The sequence below is a fragment of the Numida meleagris genome, chromosome 6 (assembly GCF_002078875.1).
Source record: "Numida meleagris isolate 19003 breed g44 Domestic line chromosome 6, NumMel1.0, whole genome shotgun sequence".
Taxonomy (NCBI): domain Eukaryota; kingdom Metazoa; phylum Chordata; class Aves; order Galliformes; family Numididae; genus Numida; species Numida meleagris.
The window spans coordinates 8,516,623-8,534,279 of record NC_034414.1 but is presented as its reverse complement, the minus strand read 5'-3'; the positions used below and the strand labels follow the sequence as shown (position 1 = coordinate 8,534,279).

The 17,657-nt window shown below is 38.1% G+C and overlaps 1 protein-coding gene and 1 long non-coding RNA gene across 19 annotated transcripts in view; one reads left to right on the top strand and one right to left on the bottom strand.

Annotated features, from left to right (window-relative positions):
• LOC110400788 overlaps nucleotides 1-2,097 on the top strand; it is a 264,387-nt gene extending 262,290 nt beyond the window's left edge. For all 10 annotated transcript variants that reach the window (XR_002440077.1, XR_002440071.1, XR_002440069.1 and 7 more), the window contains 2 exons: nucleotides 110-306; nucleotides 650-2,097. This is a non-coding gene — a long non-coding RNA (uncharacterized LOC110400788). The remainder of the gene's footprint in view (nucleotides 1-109; nucleotides 307-649) is intronic.
• GALNT18 (polypeptide N-acetylgalactosaminyltransferase 18) overlaps nucleotides 1-17,657 on the bottom strand; it is a 321,281-nt gene that overhangs the window by 12,474 nt on the left and 291,150 nt on the right. For all 9 annotated transcript variants that reach the window (XM_021400989.1, XM_021400987.1, XM_021400985.1 and 6 more), the window contains one exon: nucleotides 4,799-4,963. In XM_021400989.1, the coding sequence (XP_021256664.1) occupies nucleotides 4,799-4,963 (165 nt within the window). The remainder of the gene's footprint in view (nucleotides 1-4,798; nucleotides 4,964-17,657) is intronic.

Genomic DNA, 17,657 nt, shown 5'->3' with positions numbered 1-17,657 from the left:
TTAGCAGAGCCTGCTGTACTGAATTCAACATGGAACAGCCTTAGAACTATTTGCTTATTAGGTTTTTACCTCTGCCTTATGTCCTTTCTCATAACTCTTTTCCACATAGCCCTCTCCTGACCTGCTTCTCACAACAGCAAATAATGACAGCATGGCAAACCTGGTTAGAACGATAAAAAACAGTCCCAACCCTATTCAACTACAGATAAACACGGAGTTCATTAAGACACTACAAGTTAGAGAGCAACTGTGGAAAAATATATTCCTCGTGCCTTTGTTATGCTGCTGGAGGGGCCCTAGTGTGCTGTAAGTGTACTTTCTCAATTTTCTACGTATATAACTGTTGTCACCCAGGTGATGTATTTAGAGATAAATTTCACATTATATTCACAACTGCCTTTCTATCAGCAATAAACCTGAGAACTCAGACTAGGAACTGAGGAATTTCTTAAAAATAAATGCTTGGCTCCAGCATATAAAATATACTATTCCTTAGTACCAATAACAAAGTTAATAGTATCAGATGACTGGTTCAGAATGGCACAGTTTTGGCCTTATGTGGTTTTCACTGAAAGGTGTCTCAAGGATTTAAACATCTAAGGACAACAGCCTCCATGACCTACATCTCAGAGTACCTTGTCTCTCACAGGATAGACGACGTAAGACAATTACTGCAGCAGCAGTCCCAAGGACAGCAGATTTACTGAGTGTGTGGACAGCAACTGTCGTGGGCAAGTGCTGCACATGGGACACTCCCTGCAAGTATTGATTTACAGTGCGGAGACTGCTGCTGCCAGCACACTGCATGTGCACCTGCTCCTTGCCACAAAGAGCTCACAGGCTAGGAGCAGGATTAATTGTTTAGTGCTAGGAAGGCATCACACCCAATGCCTTCAAATTAAGCATTATCCCAGAGTGACTGCAGTAATTACAGTAAGTAAATCTACAAAATATTATCATGAGTAATACTCGATAGGGAACACTGAGTGGCAACTCTTACTCTTTGCTTTCTTAATGGTTCTTGATGCCTGAACGGCTTCCTTGATACCATGTATAAATTAAAATTTTAGTAGAATTCCCACCACTTCACTACCATGTAATTCTTGTCCGTAACCTCCCTGCTTTGTGTCATTTCTGGCGATTGCTTACCTCGTTGCTAAAAGATCTGGTTTTGTTCTGATTAAATGAAAAAGTGGTGAAACACACTGAACTAGGTGAACTGTCAAACCCCTCTAAAACTTACAGTATGAAAGTATTCCCCAAATAAGCATTTCCCTAGGAGGAAGAGAACTGACAGACAACGTGAACAACAAAATTCTTGAACACTACCCAGTTGATGAGAGTCCATTTAGGGCTAGTTTGTATAATTTGGCATAACTGCAGTTATAAACACTTGAAGAAGCCTTGGAAGCACAAACATCACTGAAGCTTACATTGGATTGGAGATCTCATTGCATTTGGCAGCTGTATAAAGCTGTGGAGCATGGAAATTTGCTCAGATGGATCCTGATTATACAAACACAGGCCACAAGCTTTGAACACTCAATACAATTTTGTTGTGTACAGACAAGCTACCACGAAGACTCCCAAAGGCTTTTGTCTAGTCAACCAGCATGAGGTACCTTATCTGAAAAAATGCATTTTTCAAAAAGCTATACAGTCTTCTATCAACTTTCCTCAGACCACTGCCCCACCACAGACGATCATGGTACCTGTCAGAATACAGAGTGTATTTTGTAGGAAAACAAGAAAGTATCCTCATTCAAATTTTAAGGTACATATCTGGAATGCAAGGCAAATACTGATTTTTGTGCTGATGAGGGTAATTTAGATCAGTTGGTTTACCCTGCTCTGGTTTGAAAGTCTCTCTGCTTCTCATCTTTCTTACTCAATTCTCCACTTGCACTGCTGTATTTTCAGAATTATCTATAGCATAAGATATTAATAAAATTTCTGTCTGACCAGAATATCAGCAGAAGTCAAAGCATGCTTGCAGACAAGAGATGGTGCTATAAACAGCCACAGCCAGCATCTATGTTTTAATACTTAACAAACTTCAAGACTACAATAAACATCAATACTTACAGTCCTGCTTAATTTCAGTTGTCCTGCTCACTGCATTATATGGAAAAGAAATACCAGAGCTTGCAAAATGTAATTAAAAACTATCCTTTTCAGGCATCTTCCAGAACATTCGCAGAAACAGATCCTTTCCCCAGACTAACCTAGAGCTTTTCAAATAGAATTCATCAGTTGATCATTCTCATTAGTTTTCTTTTAGCTTACAGCATGCACCAGAGGCTGTGTGCTATGCTGTATGTTGAGAAACCATGGCATTTTAATTACCAGGAGTATTAACAAAATCCTTTTTGAAAATCAAACATTATTTCATTTGTCTCTTAATTTCTCAAAAGGATATAACTAATTAATTTTCACTTCTGGGTTTTATTTTTTGTAGAAGATTTAAGCACAACAGCACTGTACCTTCTGTGGGAAATGGAATGGAGTTACAGACACAACACATTTTTTTTACTAGTTAAATTATTACTTCATATTACTGCACTCCAAATCATCTCTAATGTACTTAGTATGACAAAATGGCAGCAGTACCTGGAGCAGAAGCCATTAATCATCACCAATCAGCAATCGCTGAATAGGTAGACACTACTGGAATGTTACCAAAAAGCTACCTAAGAAATACGCTAATTCTGCATTCAAAAAATGGTACAAAAATATCAGGTGCAGATATGGCCACAGTGGAACATCCCCACCTTATCCTCACCCTGTGGCAAGATAATTGCTAAAATTTGAGAGAATAAATGATTAAAACTTTGTCCTTAAGAAAACGAGAGTGAAATCTATTCCAGATTAGGTGTTTAAAGTCTGCTACTTGACAGCTAGGTGTTTAAAGTCTGCTACTTGACAGCTATCTTTTAAAGACAAATATCTGGGTTATGTTCAAGTATAAGCACAAATTATGTTAATAGTACGCTTTACTGATCACCATCCAAACCGTCTTTGCACTATGATCTATCGAGGTTTAACTGTACCACCAATGCCCCAATATACTAAATAGAATCATAGAATCACAGAATTAGCTAGGTTGGAAAAGACCTGCAAGATCATCCAGTCCAACCATCCACCTACCACCAATAACCCCACTAAACCATGCCTCTCAATGCTATATCTAAACGTTCCTTGAACACCTCCAGGGACAGTGACTCAACCACCTCCCCGGGCAGCCCATTCCAGCGCCTGACCACACGTTCAGAAAAGTAGTATTTCCTAATGTCCAGCCTAAATCTCCCCTGGAGCAACTTGAGGCCATTCGTCCTCGTCCTGTCACTAGTTATAAGAGAGAAGAGGCTGACCCCCAGCTCACCACAACCTCCCTTCAGGTAGTTACAGAGAGCGATGAGGTCTCCCCTGAGCCTCCTCTTCTCCAGACTGAACAATCCCAGCTCCCTCAGCCGCTCCTCATAAGGCCTGTGCTCCAGAACCCTCACCAGCTTCGTTGCCCTCCTCTGAACAAGTATAATATAATAAAATGATAGCTATTTATATATATAATATACAATATGTATTGTATATTATGATATTATTAAACTATATGTATATAATATATGATATATAATATGTATATATTATAATAATTATATAATGTATAATTATTATTATATTTATGTAATATTATATTGTTATAATTATAGTTATAAAATTATATATATATTATATAATATATATATATAATAATAGCTCTTTATGTCGAAGAAAAAAAACTAACGAGCTGGCAGAAAATACATTTGCAAAAATGGATGCCACAGATAACTGCAAGGATTAAAATTCCACAATGTTGAGCCTCAGCTGAAGGGCTTACATATCACTAATTTAGGTTTTGGTGAGAAAAGACAGCTGTGCCATATTTCACAGAAAAGGAGGACACAACTAGATTTATACAGCCAAAACTGGAGAGAAGAAATTGTGACTATTCAAACTATTTAGCTATTGAATTTTCCCCAGAAGCTTAAATCAAGAAGCAGATATGATAGTACCTGACGTGCTAAATATCTTAGTTCTTACCTTTTGAAAGCCTTATCTTCTTCTGAAAGATCAAATTTGACTATCTTTAGCTTCTAGCCACTGGAACCTGTTTTGTCTTCAGGATAACCTGTCTCCCTCTGTGGAAATGCTGATGTGCTTTTGAGTCACCCTGCCACATCCTCTTAACTATACTGAATAGTGTGCTCTGTAAGCATTATATCACTAAGCATGTTCTAGCCTCAGAACTTGTGTAACTCTTTCTTATAGTTCTCCCATATATTTCTAAATCATCTGTGAAGTGTGGGCACTGGGCCTGGCCTCAGTGTCTCAGCATTCTCATCACTGTGAAATCACTTGTCAGCATTTACTCGCATCTTTTTTTTAAGATCAAACAAAAAAAAAAAGAAGAAGAAAAAAAAGAAATTGCAAGACTTTATCCTCACGAGGCAATCAACCATAACCCACTCTCTCCCTTTCTGAGTTGCTATTTCCAAAAAAATTACTTTTGAAAGCTTTACATTTCCCCTTCTTAGATAGGTTAGTTTGTATTTGACTTTACAAAATCACTTCTTTTTAGATTGGGATCATCCTCTAACAGTAACCATCTTAGAAGCTTGTTAGTAAACAATCTACTGAGACCCTCTAAGAACATAATAAAAGTTCTGTAACTTATTGAGAGAGTTGACATAGAAATTAAATTCAGATACGGAAATACAGTTTTCTGAACCTTCTGTAATGTTGGCTGCGTAAGAATTACCTGAGTAAACTGCCAGTAAAGCTTCATTCTCTTGGCTTTGGCATAATTGCATTCAATGAGCCTGGGCCTGCTGTTCACATCCACCAGGCATCTGTTGTCATCATCGTCGATAGTGGGACTCAGAACACCCACGTGGAGCTGCTGATTGCTTGTGTAATAAACATTCTGCAACAGGAAACACAAACATGATTTGTGGCCTCTAAAAAGCAGCAGCACTTTGACCAAAAAACAAATGGCAAATATAAACATGCTGAATAGCAAGAGGCTGACCCTGTTTGCTTTTAAATTGTTTCAATTTATACAGTAAGTAACATCACATTTTAAAATTAACAGTTAACTATTACCAACTATGTTTGTTGGTTAACTACTGAATTTAGTCTCCTATTCAGTCTGATTCAGTCTGAGCGCATCCTGCAGGGTAGAAGCAAAATGATGGCCCTGGCTGAGTGAACTACTTAAATCTGTTTCTTGGCAAAACTTTACAGAAATAGGACAATCAAATGTAATTATGCTTGACAGAGATTATAAGCAGGTTGCCACTTACCTTTCAGAGACCTCAACCTAGACAGTAACGTCACTTATCAGCGTTGACCAGTTTAGAAAAAGAAGCGTAAAATCTTGTATTCTCAACTACTATGGGGACGGGCATCTTTCAGCTTATGATCAGCATGTAAAATAAACTCAAACTGAAGCTGACTGTGATGGTTAGCCCTTCTAACCGACCTATTTCAGGATATTGCTTTGCTTATCCAATACTATGGACATCATTACATTACTAGGAAAATAATTACTGTATATTATAGTATTACTGTATATTATAGTATCTTATCCAATAATATCACATCTTCTTCTAGAATAGAACACATTATGCACAGTATTTTCATTACTATGTTTATCTAGTAAGTGTATCACATTATAAGCACACATCTTATACAAATTCTGCTTCAGCTGCTAATGAACAGTAAGACATTGGTTTGTGTAGCTCACCAGATAGCTTTTCTGAAAATCGATGAACAAGCCCCAGCTCCTTTACCCCGGCCCCAGAACAGGAGTCCCCGAGTTACCATCTCATAATGTACTTGTCAAGTATGCATTCTATTAATCATCTTTTAAATCGACCTTCAGGTAAAAATACTACATATAAAAACCATGCTTACGTTTTATTATTTTCTATGTAGCCCTATAAAAAGGAGTTTGTACTTGGAATTTAAATAAATTATTATGAAGATGAATGCCCGTAGCAGCACTTACTCAAGAAGATGCTTTCAACAAATTACAACAATTGCTTTTACCAATTACAACAGCCAGTCTTAAGTACAAAATGGACAACTAAGCACTTTTGTTTCAAATGCTTCAGAAGATACAGGCAAAACACCTTACCAGCACTTCTGCTCCTAAAACATTGCAACATCATCATCAACTACCCCAACAGGATAGAAATGTTGAGATAATTCAGAAAAGTAGTTTTTGAACAGTCGCTCCAGTACCAATTAGAGTGACTTTGAAATTTTGACTCAGACTTTGAGTCTTTGTTCTGCTAAGACAGTAAATATCTCATTAGTCTTTGTTCAAGGGACTGGAAACTCAGCAGCTAAAAATGTGCTTATTTCCACTGAAGTTAAAACACTGCCTGTCTCCTGATGGAGAGGATTCAGTCAAAGGGCCTTTGCACTTTCACTCAAGAAAAGAAAGCCTCAGCCAAATACAGCCATGCATTTTCATGCCAGCAGCACACACACATACTCCCTGCAGAACTGCTGAATTTCCAAAGAAATAACCTTGTTTTGATATTGGTATCAGAGCAGATGATTAAAAAAAACAACCACAAAAAACAGTAACACAAAAAAACCAACTCTCTTATTCTGTAACAAAATAAGCTTCCTCCTTTCATTGCATTAATCTGCTATAGCCCACAGCACTTTGCTCTGTTTTTTTTTCCATGTAATAGTACTGACACACTGCTATGTCTCCTGTGCAATGGGAAGGGAGCACCTTTTTCACGAAGTCAGACAGGTTCAAGAAAAGCGAAACAGCAAGGATTCAGAGTTACCATCAGTTATAAACTCACAGGATTTGTGACTAGCCAAGCGTCAGAGTCAAAAGACAGCCTGAGCCTTACACACTTGCACAGCTTCGACCACAGTCCCCCTAGGTGCTTTTCAAGGTGCAAGAGTGCAGTTTACACACTGACAGGTTGGCTCTGGAGGCTGCCACTTCCTTCCTGTGCTTCCTGCCCACACAACAGGTCAAGCTGTAGCCAGTGGTGTCTTCAAGAAACATCCTCACAAAGCCTAGGCTGGCAGGTTAAAGTAGTGCAAAAGAATTTGTTCAAAACAAAAATCTGGTGTTATTAAAGGTTTGCAGCAAGGAAGGGATTAAATTAGTAGGAGTCTACATACCTGGTTCTGAAGAAAAGTACATCAGTTGCCTTCAAAGCTTGACATGTACCTCTGCCAAAATCTTTCTGTTTCACTTTCTTGTGTTTTCTAAAAACAGCTTCATAACTGATCATAACTAATTTTTCCTCTGGACATTAAGAGTCGGTATGGGTGGATTTTGTTGTTGACATATTTATTTTTTTTTCTGAAAAAGCTTTGCCTGCCATTTTCTTCATGCCTTGAAAACTGTATCTTCCATTTAAAGGACCAGCTACTCCTCGGCTTTATTTATTTTCCCATAGCACTCTATTCTCGGGTCACTGCTTCACCTACTACTCTCTCTGAATATCCATATTAAGACAAAATAAATGAGACAAGCAAACTTCAATTGGTACCACATTAACAGGACAAATAAAATGTCTCCCAGGTTCTTCATAAGGTCAAGAGTAAGGTTTAGTCACATCATACTTGTTATCTGTTCTGAACATTTTCTGTCAAAAACATTTTTAGAACATAATTATAATTATTTATCCTAAAAAGATAGTTCAAGTACGACAACACAAATGAGTGGTAGTTAACAGCTGTATAGGCTACAACTCTCAAGACACCTTCAAAATAACTATGAACTGTTATGGAAAATTCAGAATTCTATTTTCACCACCTCCATTTCAGGTGAACTGATGTGCTGGAAATTATTTTTTTCTATTTCATATTTTAAGTCTAAAAAGATTTGCTTGAATACCAGGAAAATTCACACTACAATATTGCAATGAAAACAAAAGTTGTATATGCTTCTGCTACTCAGATCTGCTCCAGAATAAAGGAGAAGCAGCTCCACCCATTATTTACCACTGGACAAAGCACATCCTTGCTCATTTTTGGGGAAATAAAGGATTCCATCCCTCTTGATGCAAACTCATGTAGAAAATCAACATGGAAGTAGAACAGAAAAGTTCATGCCTGGAGTTGCAGTCTTCCCCTCCTGCTTAATTATTGTATTCAGAACAAAAGCTCCTTAAACCCTTCTGTTCCACTTACTTAATCATCTCTTCCTTGAGAGACTCTGCTTTCAGCTGTATTCTTAAAATTTCACTTGTACAGCCAGCCACCTTACTGCCAAAAAAATTCACCCTCTGCAAAGCTACTACTCACCGGGAAACATAAGTGCACAGCACGTGCTGGAGGCATAAAGTGGGCACAGCAAAAAGCAGATCAATGTAAGAATGCTCAAAAATCAGAAAAAAGAATTTGTGATTTACAAAGGTTAGAGTTGCCATAATGCCCACTGCATCTAGCGCATTTAGCTGGTACATACTTTTTTGCTGATGTTAGAGCTTGCCTGACTAGAGTTGGCTACTTTTGTTTACATGGCAGAACCACACAAAGCACCCTTTCAAAATCCCCATGTAGTTCTGCAGTTTCATCATGAGGCAATGAGGCTCTGCTGTGGCAGCCAGAGTGGCCAAAAGCTGGGACACACCTCAGTGGTACAGATCAGCCAGAAAGCCAGGGCCTGGCAAACTGGAAGCTGTTGTTGTCCTTTCTAGAAAATTACCAACTGGATTTCCATTGCAAATTTCCTGCAGAGCTAGAATGATAACTTTGGTGGAATACTCACATTGTATATACTTCGCTGCAGTGCTGCAATACAGAACACATCCTGAATCTGCCATCAGAGCAATTAAAGGCAATGGTTAACTAACCCAGTCAACTTTTTTGCACAGTAAAAATACTTCACACAAGAACACAAAGTCTGCACAAAAAAACTACGATAGCTCGGGTACAAGGGTAAGTAAGTGAGCTTTGCTTATTAGGACACAAATATATTGCTTTGTCTTCACAGTGATGTGATGTGGAGTTTCTGTTCATGAGCATTTTGCCCTAAAAGGTGAAATTGTTATTCCCATTGCAATTAACACTGAAATTCCACTGTCAACGGTTTACGGGCGTTTGGCCCGGTTCCGTGACAAATGGGACAGGGGACCCACAGACCCACATCCCGGGAAAAGGGAAAAAGGAAAAAGGGTAAGGAGATGGCCCTGAGAGCAAAGAACAGCTGCAACAAACTGAGAAGAAACAAACTAATTTACTAAATAAGATACTGGAATGCGAAACAACACACTATAATACCAATAACCGAAAATCATAAAACCATGACATTCACCAACTTTAAGTGCAATGAAATCTTTGGCTCCAGGTTTATTTTTAAATTTTGAAGAGCCCCCAGAGTTGATAAAGACCTCAGAGCTGAACTGGGTTGCCAATTCCAGTAAAATATTCACAGGAGTCTGTTTATCATGTAGCAAGAAATTTAGCAAGAAGTTACAGTAAGATGTTCGACTTAATACAAGACAATTATCTGAAGGATAAATTGCCATCTCCCAATGGAATTTTAAAGCAATACACACCAATTTTCAGGCTGAAAGCCATTTGTAAGCCTTATGGCAATGTTCCCAGATGAAATCACTCTGGAGAACTGTACATGACTGTGCATTTATAATGAACAAACCTAATGCTCACCAACAGTGGTGTCTGTTACCCTACTCTTGGCATAATAACTAAGAGGGATAAGAAGCCCAATTTCTCACTTCTTTATTTCATCTTTGAACTGTATCTTTTTTCCAAGTGAATCCATGAAGTTTTTTATTGTCAGGAGTAATATATTAACATTAGACCAGAAGTCTCACAGCAGATTCATACTCAAGTACAACTCCAGTTGAAGAGCAGTCTGGTGGATTCCAGTAAATCCAGACTTAGTTATGTTATGTAGTAACATAGTTGCTCAAATATTTACATTGTTCCTGACTTTTTTTTTTCCAGCAGTACTTGTTATATAAATGCATTTCAATGAAAGAACCTTGCTACCCCAATAAGAAAACTCTCCATAGAATTCAAGTTCATTATGGATAACACAAATGCATCACTAAGATCAAAATCAAGTGTTTTCCCATTTATTATTCATGTGGGAAGAGCCTTCTTGCAGAAACCCTGCTATAAAAATCAACGAGTCAGGGAAGAATAGCATTCAGCAGCAGCTGCTATTTCCACAAGCTAGTAATTTCATATGGAGCAGAATCACTCTTTTTAGACACAGCTGGCATGACATTAGAAACATGAAACTGTTGTGCAAAATTATGCTTTGGAACATATCCTTAGATACTTACACCCTTGTTACTGAGGGCATATAAAGAACATCCTTGTTCTATTTACTTAATTTTCCATCTTAAATACACAGTGACCTTCACACTTTTTAGTCAAACAGTTGTGTACAAATATCCTGATGTACTTATAAATTAGTGTATAAGACTTGTTCTGGGTCTCAGACACCCAAAGAGTTATCCTTTGCAGCTACGTACTTCACATAATGTGACTGGAGAGACAGGCTGTGCTGTCCTGTAGCCACAATCAACAGCATCACTGGGTTTTGTGCTACCCTAAAAATCCTATCGTTGAAGGACTGCAAAGATAAGAATGCAGGCTGAGAATTACCAAAACAATTTGGAAATTTTCCCCTCTTAGCCACAGACCAGCCTTTAGAAGATGCATGTTATTTTTCTAAGGTAGGTTTTCAGTGGTTGCAGCCTCATTACGCAACTCTGAAACAATTACAACCATGTTTTATTTGAGTCAAGGTTCAGTTCACTCTGAAACTTGTCTTACTGAGGAGCTGACAAACAGCTAGTATACCAAGGGTAGCAACAATACCAATTAAGACTTAAATTCTAAAGCATATAGGAAGGGAACTACTCACCACTTCAGTATTTAGATTTGCATCTACTGAGTTAGCCCACCAGCACACCAGTTATTTGAGGCACTCACTCTTCTTCATGTGCACACACTAATTAACTTCCAAACTCCAAGCAACAATACTTGATTACAATAAAGCCATGGTGCTCATGAACCTTAAATAATATAGTGCGATGCTTAAAGCCAGAAAAAATGTTAACATATTATTTTAATAGAAAACAGACAGGAACTCAGAGCCAGACTTTGTCTTTTTAATTTAAATTCATGAACCTATAGTGCAGTGGAATACCTAATGCTGCTGTTGCCTATTCTGCTATTCTACTTTGATTTTACTTCAAACAACATCCCAAAGTCCTCTTTCTTAAGATCAACTTTTTAAATTGAATAGAACTGGCATTCAATGTTTATATATATATACCTTCAATACTTACTTCCATAGTTTTCCTAATGCTGGTAACTACAGAATTAATGATACCTGTATAAAGGAAAATTTTATTTGATTTACTCCTTAAAGCTTCTCTTTGTTTTGCTCTTATTTCTGCAGAAGATCTCTACAACTTCTTCCAGGAAAAAAAACCACCATCCTGTGACTCTGTCCTATCCGAATTTTCCCATTCAGTCTCCCAAAAATTCCCTCTTTAACCTTCAAAGCTTTCTTTGTGGGCTCCTACAGAATCTTGTTTCTTAAAATGTTTTCTTCTCCATCAGTATATACTCATCTGCAGACAAATTCACTGTCCCCTGATGCGCCCGTCCATCCTTTGCACCAGATCAAGTTAAAATATGGGGTAGTTCATTACCATCTGTATATAAGCATTTGATAACATCAACAGGACTAAAAAGTAGATGTTACCATTTCACAACTACTCCCAAGTACTGCAGATTATTACATTATTACAGGTATTCATGCATTTATAGATTTGAATCTTTATCTTGAACCTCTTTGGATGACATCAAATCTTGCTATACAGTACCATTCCACGTCATCCCCCACACCCAAATTTATAAAATACAGCTTTTCCACTCGAAGATGAACCTTAGTGATGTCAGCACTCAAGCCCCCTTAAATCCATCTGAAAACTTGGTTTCAGGTTCCCTTTCAGGAATGTGGTATCTTTGCAGTCGTTCTGTTTTCCTTACTGTTCCTTCCTTCCTGTTCTCTCTTACTTACCAGCCTAGCAGTAAGCTATCTTCCAACTCTTAGTTAGATCAGGATGCTCACCTTCATTGGTCACTGTTTATTTTTCAAGATTGTCTTCCTGGAAGATCTTGAGGATTTAGGATTTTTTTTTTTTTAATTAGTCCTTAAATGGTTTAGTTTAATCACATATAGCAGTGAGTCATGAGTATGGATACAGAGGTCCTTTAGATCCTCTTGGCTTCCACATGCACTGTGAACTTCAAGCATTTTGTGAAAGGGACAAAGTAAGGTAGTTACACAGGTACAATATCAAGAACACTCCCCCAGATTTGTTTCTAATTTCACATGAGCCAAGTCTCACCCATTCTTCTCAGGATTGTGCAAAACAATTGATTTAAGGGTTCTGGAGGTATCGCGTTGACACCAATATAGGCAAGTAAAAGACAAACTGCCTAAAAATTCCTTTTCATGCTAATGTCAGAGAAATGCAGACATCCAGGCATCTACATGAAAGTGAGGCATTACATACAGAAAAGAAAAAAGAAAGGCAGCGCATTTCAACCTAATCTGATTACTGAAAGTGTGCTTATTTTTTTATAGTTTTTTGTTTGATAAGGCTACCAGCAGGGATATACTTATTTCACTCCACAAAACAAAACAAAAAAAACTCGCAAGGATTCATCAGTCAAATTTAAGTTTATGAAGTGGTTTTGCAAGCATCTTGGGAGTAGAACAAAATGAAATGCAAAACTAACTGCTCCTAGTATCTTAAAAATCTCAGCACTTGCTATCCAGTTGGTTTTAAGTCTGCTTCTATAACATGCAAAGGCACCTAACTCATTCACAGCAGACCTGAGATGTCTGTTGTAATTCCAATGAAATCGAATGAACTGTCGGGATCCGAATGAATCCTTCTCCTTATTTCTTTACACGCAGTCAAGTCTATAGATGACATTTAATAAGTAGCAGCAATACACATAAGCATGTGCCAACTTTAGAAAGGCAGCAGTGAGAACAGCAATGGAACATCTTGTGAAGACTGAGGTGAAGCTGGAATCTAAAGATCCTGTAGGATTCAGGAGGATGTATAATAGTGACAGGTGCTTCATTCTGAGAGTTTAAAATCACCTTAGATTTTATGAAAAGGCAAGGTACCTCCCTTTCCATCTAGCTTAGGTTAGCAGAGCAGCTGAATTAAAAGTCTTAGGAACACATTTTAAGACTAAATTCCAATAGACTCTCGTATCACTGATGGAAGAGAAGCTCTGAAGGTTTCTCATAGTCCTATTAGCAGTGTTACTTCAGCAACAGTTTTAACCTCCCCCTTAACCTCCTAAACTCTCAGGCTTGGTGTTAAATAATATATGTAAAAGAATCTTATTATGAATATTATTCAATTCACAAGGTAAGCAACTCCAGCTATTTGGAATACTGTCAAAGTTCTTGCATTTTTTACTAGTTACTGCAGTGCAATAGAGAACTTAGAAATCAAACCAAAACAAGATTTTTACTTTGTTTAAACACAGAAGTGCAAAAGACATTCAGCACAGAGGTACAGCACTTGCATGGACAATTTTCTTTGGTTTTCATCTCTCACATGATGGCTCAGGAATAGCAGCTGAAATTGCGACATACTGCTACCTAGGAATTCCATCTTGAAGGTCTTGTACTTTCAGGTATATTGTGGGTTTCTATACACAGAACATCTAGTGCTGCAATTTCTGTGGTAAGCAGTTCTCTTACCAAACCACCACATGTACTGCTTGCTGGATACTTCTCTGTACTGAATACATTCTCTACTCTTCCCAGGTAAGAATTAGTCATTTTTCAGAGTAGAACCCTGACACTAAAGTTTGCAGAGGTTTTGCATCAGGTTTTCATGTCATATATAGTGTATAACTACAAAAGGCAAACAGAATACTTGGCCTACTTTCACGCTCAGTAGCACTATTTTTAATAAACTACACTATGGGAAATGAAATCTCTGACAGTTTTGGAAACCTTACATTTAGTATTTAAAAGCACCAGTGTCGCTTTCTCGTGATATGAATACAGTTGCAAGCAGCCGGTGTCTATGCTGTGATTTCATTTCCTATAAATGACTTAAGTGATTTGATAGCTAGGTCTACAACAGCATATTAATGGAGGATGAGTTACTTTGAACATTGATGATGCACACAGAGAACACTGTACCATTTTCTACTGGTTGTTTCTGTCACTGACATTTGAGTTTTTCTCTTTTTATAAAAGGTCAGAGTGTCCTTTACATTTCACTGTAAATTTGTGCTCAAATTTCACTGTAAATTTGTGCTCAATTCCTTTAACAGATGAGGGCCTTCTGCACGGCTACTGGGTGGGCAGGAGTGAGAGCAACTGTTTGGACACTGCAGCCCTCAGTTTCTTGGGAGCAAAGGAAAGTTACCCTTGTGTACCCACCCTGGAGCACATGTTAGTATTTCCGCTATTAAACCAAGTTAAACACATTAAGCTGAAAAAAGAATTTCTGATGTTTTAAATAGACAACATAAAAATCAAAGCAAATCCCCATATAAACTAGACTACGGAAAATGAAAACATTATTTCTTAGCTGTAGAGGATGTATTTCAGGCAACAAAGTCTATCACTTCAACTGATACTTTTCAGTCTTTACTGTTGACCTCTACATAGAGACTCACAGAAGCTCATGAAATTTTATCCAACCCAACTGTATCCTGAAAGTAAAATTTCTTTCCTGAAACATTTTTAAACCTTCCAGAGTTACACGGAAATAGATATGCAGCCTAAGTGAAATACATTTGAAAAATAGCACTTTTCCTGCCCACTAAGTATCCTGAAGTAGTTGCAGGGTGGTGACAGTGAATGATAACCAGAGAGAAAGAAGTCAGCATCTAGAATTTAAATGAAAAGTCTGTATATCTTGACCTCCTGCAAAAACTAGCACTGATCCCACCTGTGTTCATGAATAAATTGCAAAGTTCACAGAGTTCTGCAAGGAAAATCGAAACATGTCAGACCAAAATACTGCACTCACGCCCCAGACATTGCTCCTTTCCTCTGCTCCTCTTCTCCCCAATCAGAGGTGAATGAAAAGTATAACTTGTTACGTTTCTATCGCTTAATGTACCTTGCAGTGCTAATGATTTTTTTTTTAAAGGAAAGACAGAAGTAAGGGAGATGGACATCAGAAGCACCCATACATAAAGCTTTCTTATCACCAGTGGTTAGTAGTCATTAAATAAACCTGACTAGAAACAAGCAAACAAAGAAAGCTGTTGAAAAGGTAGAAAACTGCTTTCATATCAAGCACGGCTTTAATGCTCATTCAACTGTCCTAGCTGCAGGAAGCCCAACTGTGCTTTGCCTAGTGAGCTTCAGTTCTCCTATGACTGCCAGCTCTGTACTGTGCCCCTTGCTCAAATCAAGCTGTAAACCTTGGCAAAAAATGAAACAGTAAATACTGTGATATGCAAACGCACATTGCTTGGTTGTACAAATAGTACAATGCTTCTCCCACTGCTTTCATTCATTAGGGCTTGCTTTCTGGGGCCTTCAGTCGCTGTGAAGACTCACACAGGGACTCATGCCTTACAGGTATTAATTCATAGGCCAAATAGAAGAGGCTCAGTATTTCTGAGTAAACGCTTACCAGGTGGATGAGGCAGCAAAGTAAAACCAACAACTCAAAAACCAAGTTGTTTAAATGACCTTCAAGTACAACAGAGAAACCTCCAGTGAATAGCTACAAGAGCTATGCTAAGCTTCAGGCTGCTAAAGCATCACTGGGCTATGAGGATAAGCTGCCTTCATCACAAAAGGCAGATTATGTCACAGATTTTCCCCTGCATTTTCTGCCTGTCTTGGGAGCCTTTATTTTATTATCAGAAGTAGATTATCCTACAAAGGTATCTGCAGGAGACAGATATAAAGAAAAGAAAAATCCCTCTGTCTTGCTGTTTAGACTTGATATGAAAACTAGGCACGCAAGTCCCTCGTAATTAAAAGTCACTGGTTATACACAATAAGACAGTTCTTTCAGGAGTCTTTTAAGTAAATTAATTTTGTACAACATCTTTTTGGTTGTTCTGAAACAACAACATCTACTTCTTTTAGCAGCTTCCTAGTTTGCATATGAATAAAAACACTAAGATATTACAATTGTCTATTATACCATACACTGTTGAGTGATTTGTTCTATTTTGCACAGCTGATTCTCCCCAGAGCTCAAATATGTGTCACTGCACGGGCACTCTAGGACCAGACCCTTCCCTCCTTACCAGGGGGCCACGACCATGACAAGAAGAAAAGGCACTGGGGAGACACACCACTGCAGTCCTGCAAAATGTACTCATTCCAACCCATGAAGAAGGAGGGGAGCAACCCTCCTAATTTCCCAGACTCCCAGCTCCAAGCCCACGCAGGCTGAGCAAAAGCTTTTCAAAGAGGCAATTTGGTACTCACACTCTCTTCTTTCTACAACTAGTAGAAAGCTAGTGTAAATCTTGGAACCAACAACTATGTCTTTGGGCATCCACTGTAACAGGTGATTGCAGATTGTGGGGTCTGCAGTTTCTTGATGGGGGTTTTGGAAACCTTACCATTTTCCGGTAGAGAGGTGCTGACCTCACACAATTTGAAAGGTACTGGATTTCTCCGCAACAAAGATTTCTACTACACTGAACCTCTCCTTACAATGATATACCTCTATGGGAAAACCTATTTTACTGAGTAGGTTTCTCTGCATTGTACATGTTCATCTGCATGACTATATAGGGAACTCATGAATTATGTAGAGCAAAAACATGAAGATCTAAGTTTAACTTCAAGCCACCTTAATTATGTTTAACTTTTCCCTAAGAACAAAAGCAGACTGGAATAAAACGCCAAGATTGTCAGCCAACAAACTGCTTGTCCAGACACCTCCTCGGTATGCATCTGGAGGACAGAACTACAAATTCCTTCTCGTTTTGAATTTATTGTTTTCTTCCTTCTACTTGCTCCTTTCAAAAAACAGAACAAACAAACAAAAAAAACCTCACCACCATTGTCATCCTCATAAGTAAAATCACAAGGGAGCAATTTGTTAGTAAAATTCCAGTACAGCTCAGTCCATGATTTGTATTTGTCAGACTCGCAGTAGAGAAGGAATTGGGAGAGTTACAAATTACATTACCATCTTATAGGAAATTCCAGATGAAATCTCAGGTTCTGCTTCAAGCCAACAGAGTCTTTTCCTTAGGAACTACATCACACTGGCCCGAAAAGCAGGTACAATAAAATTTTACTCCTGAAACATTCAAAAAACTTGGGAGATGACTGGAAAGCTGAGGTGACAAGCTACATCCTCATCCGAGATGCTGAATCAGACTAATGTACCTGATCCTAATACAGCATTGAACACAATCTGAACTGTTATGGTCTGAATGTAGAGATTTATTGTAATTTTCTGTTTGTAGTCACTGAAGGGAAGGAAAATGCTTTGAAGTCAGGGCAGAAAAACAAGCTGAGTCCATGTGGACCTATCTGTTTTTGCATCAAAAGGAAATGAAAAGCACATTCTCGTATCGGATCCAGCCTTCCAGCTTTTATTTTACAA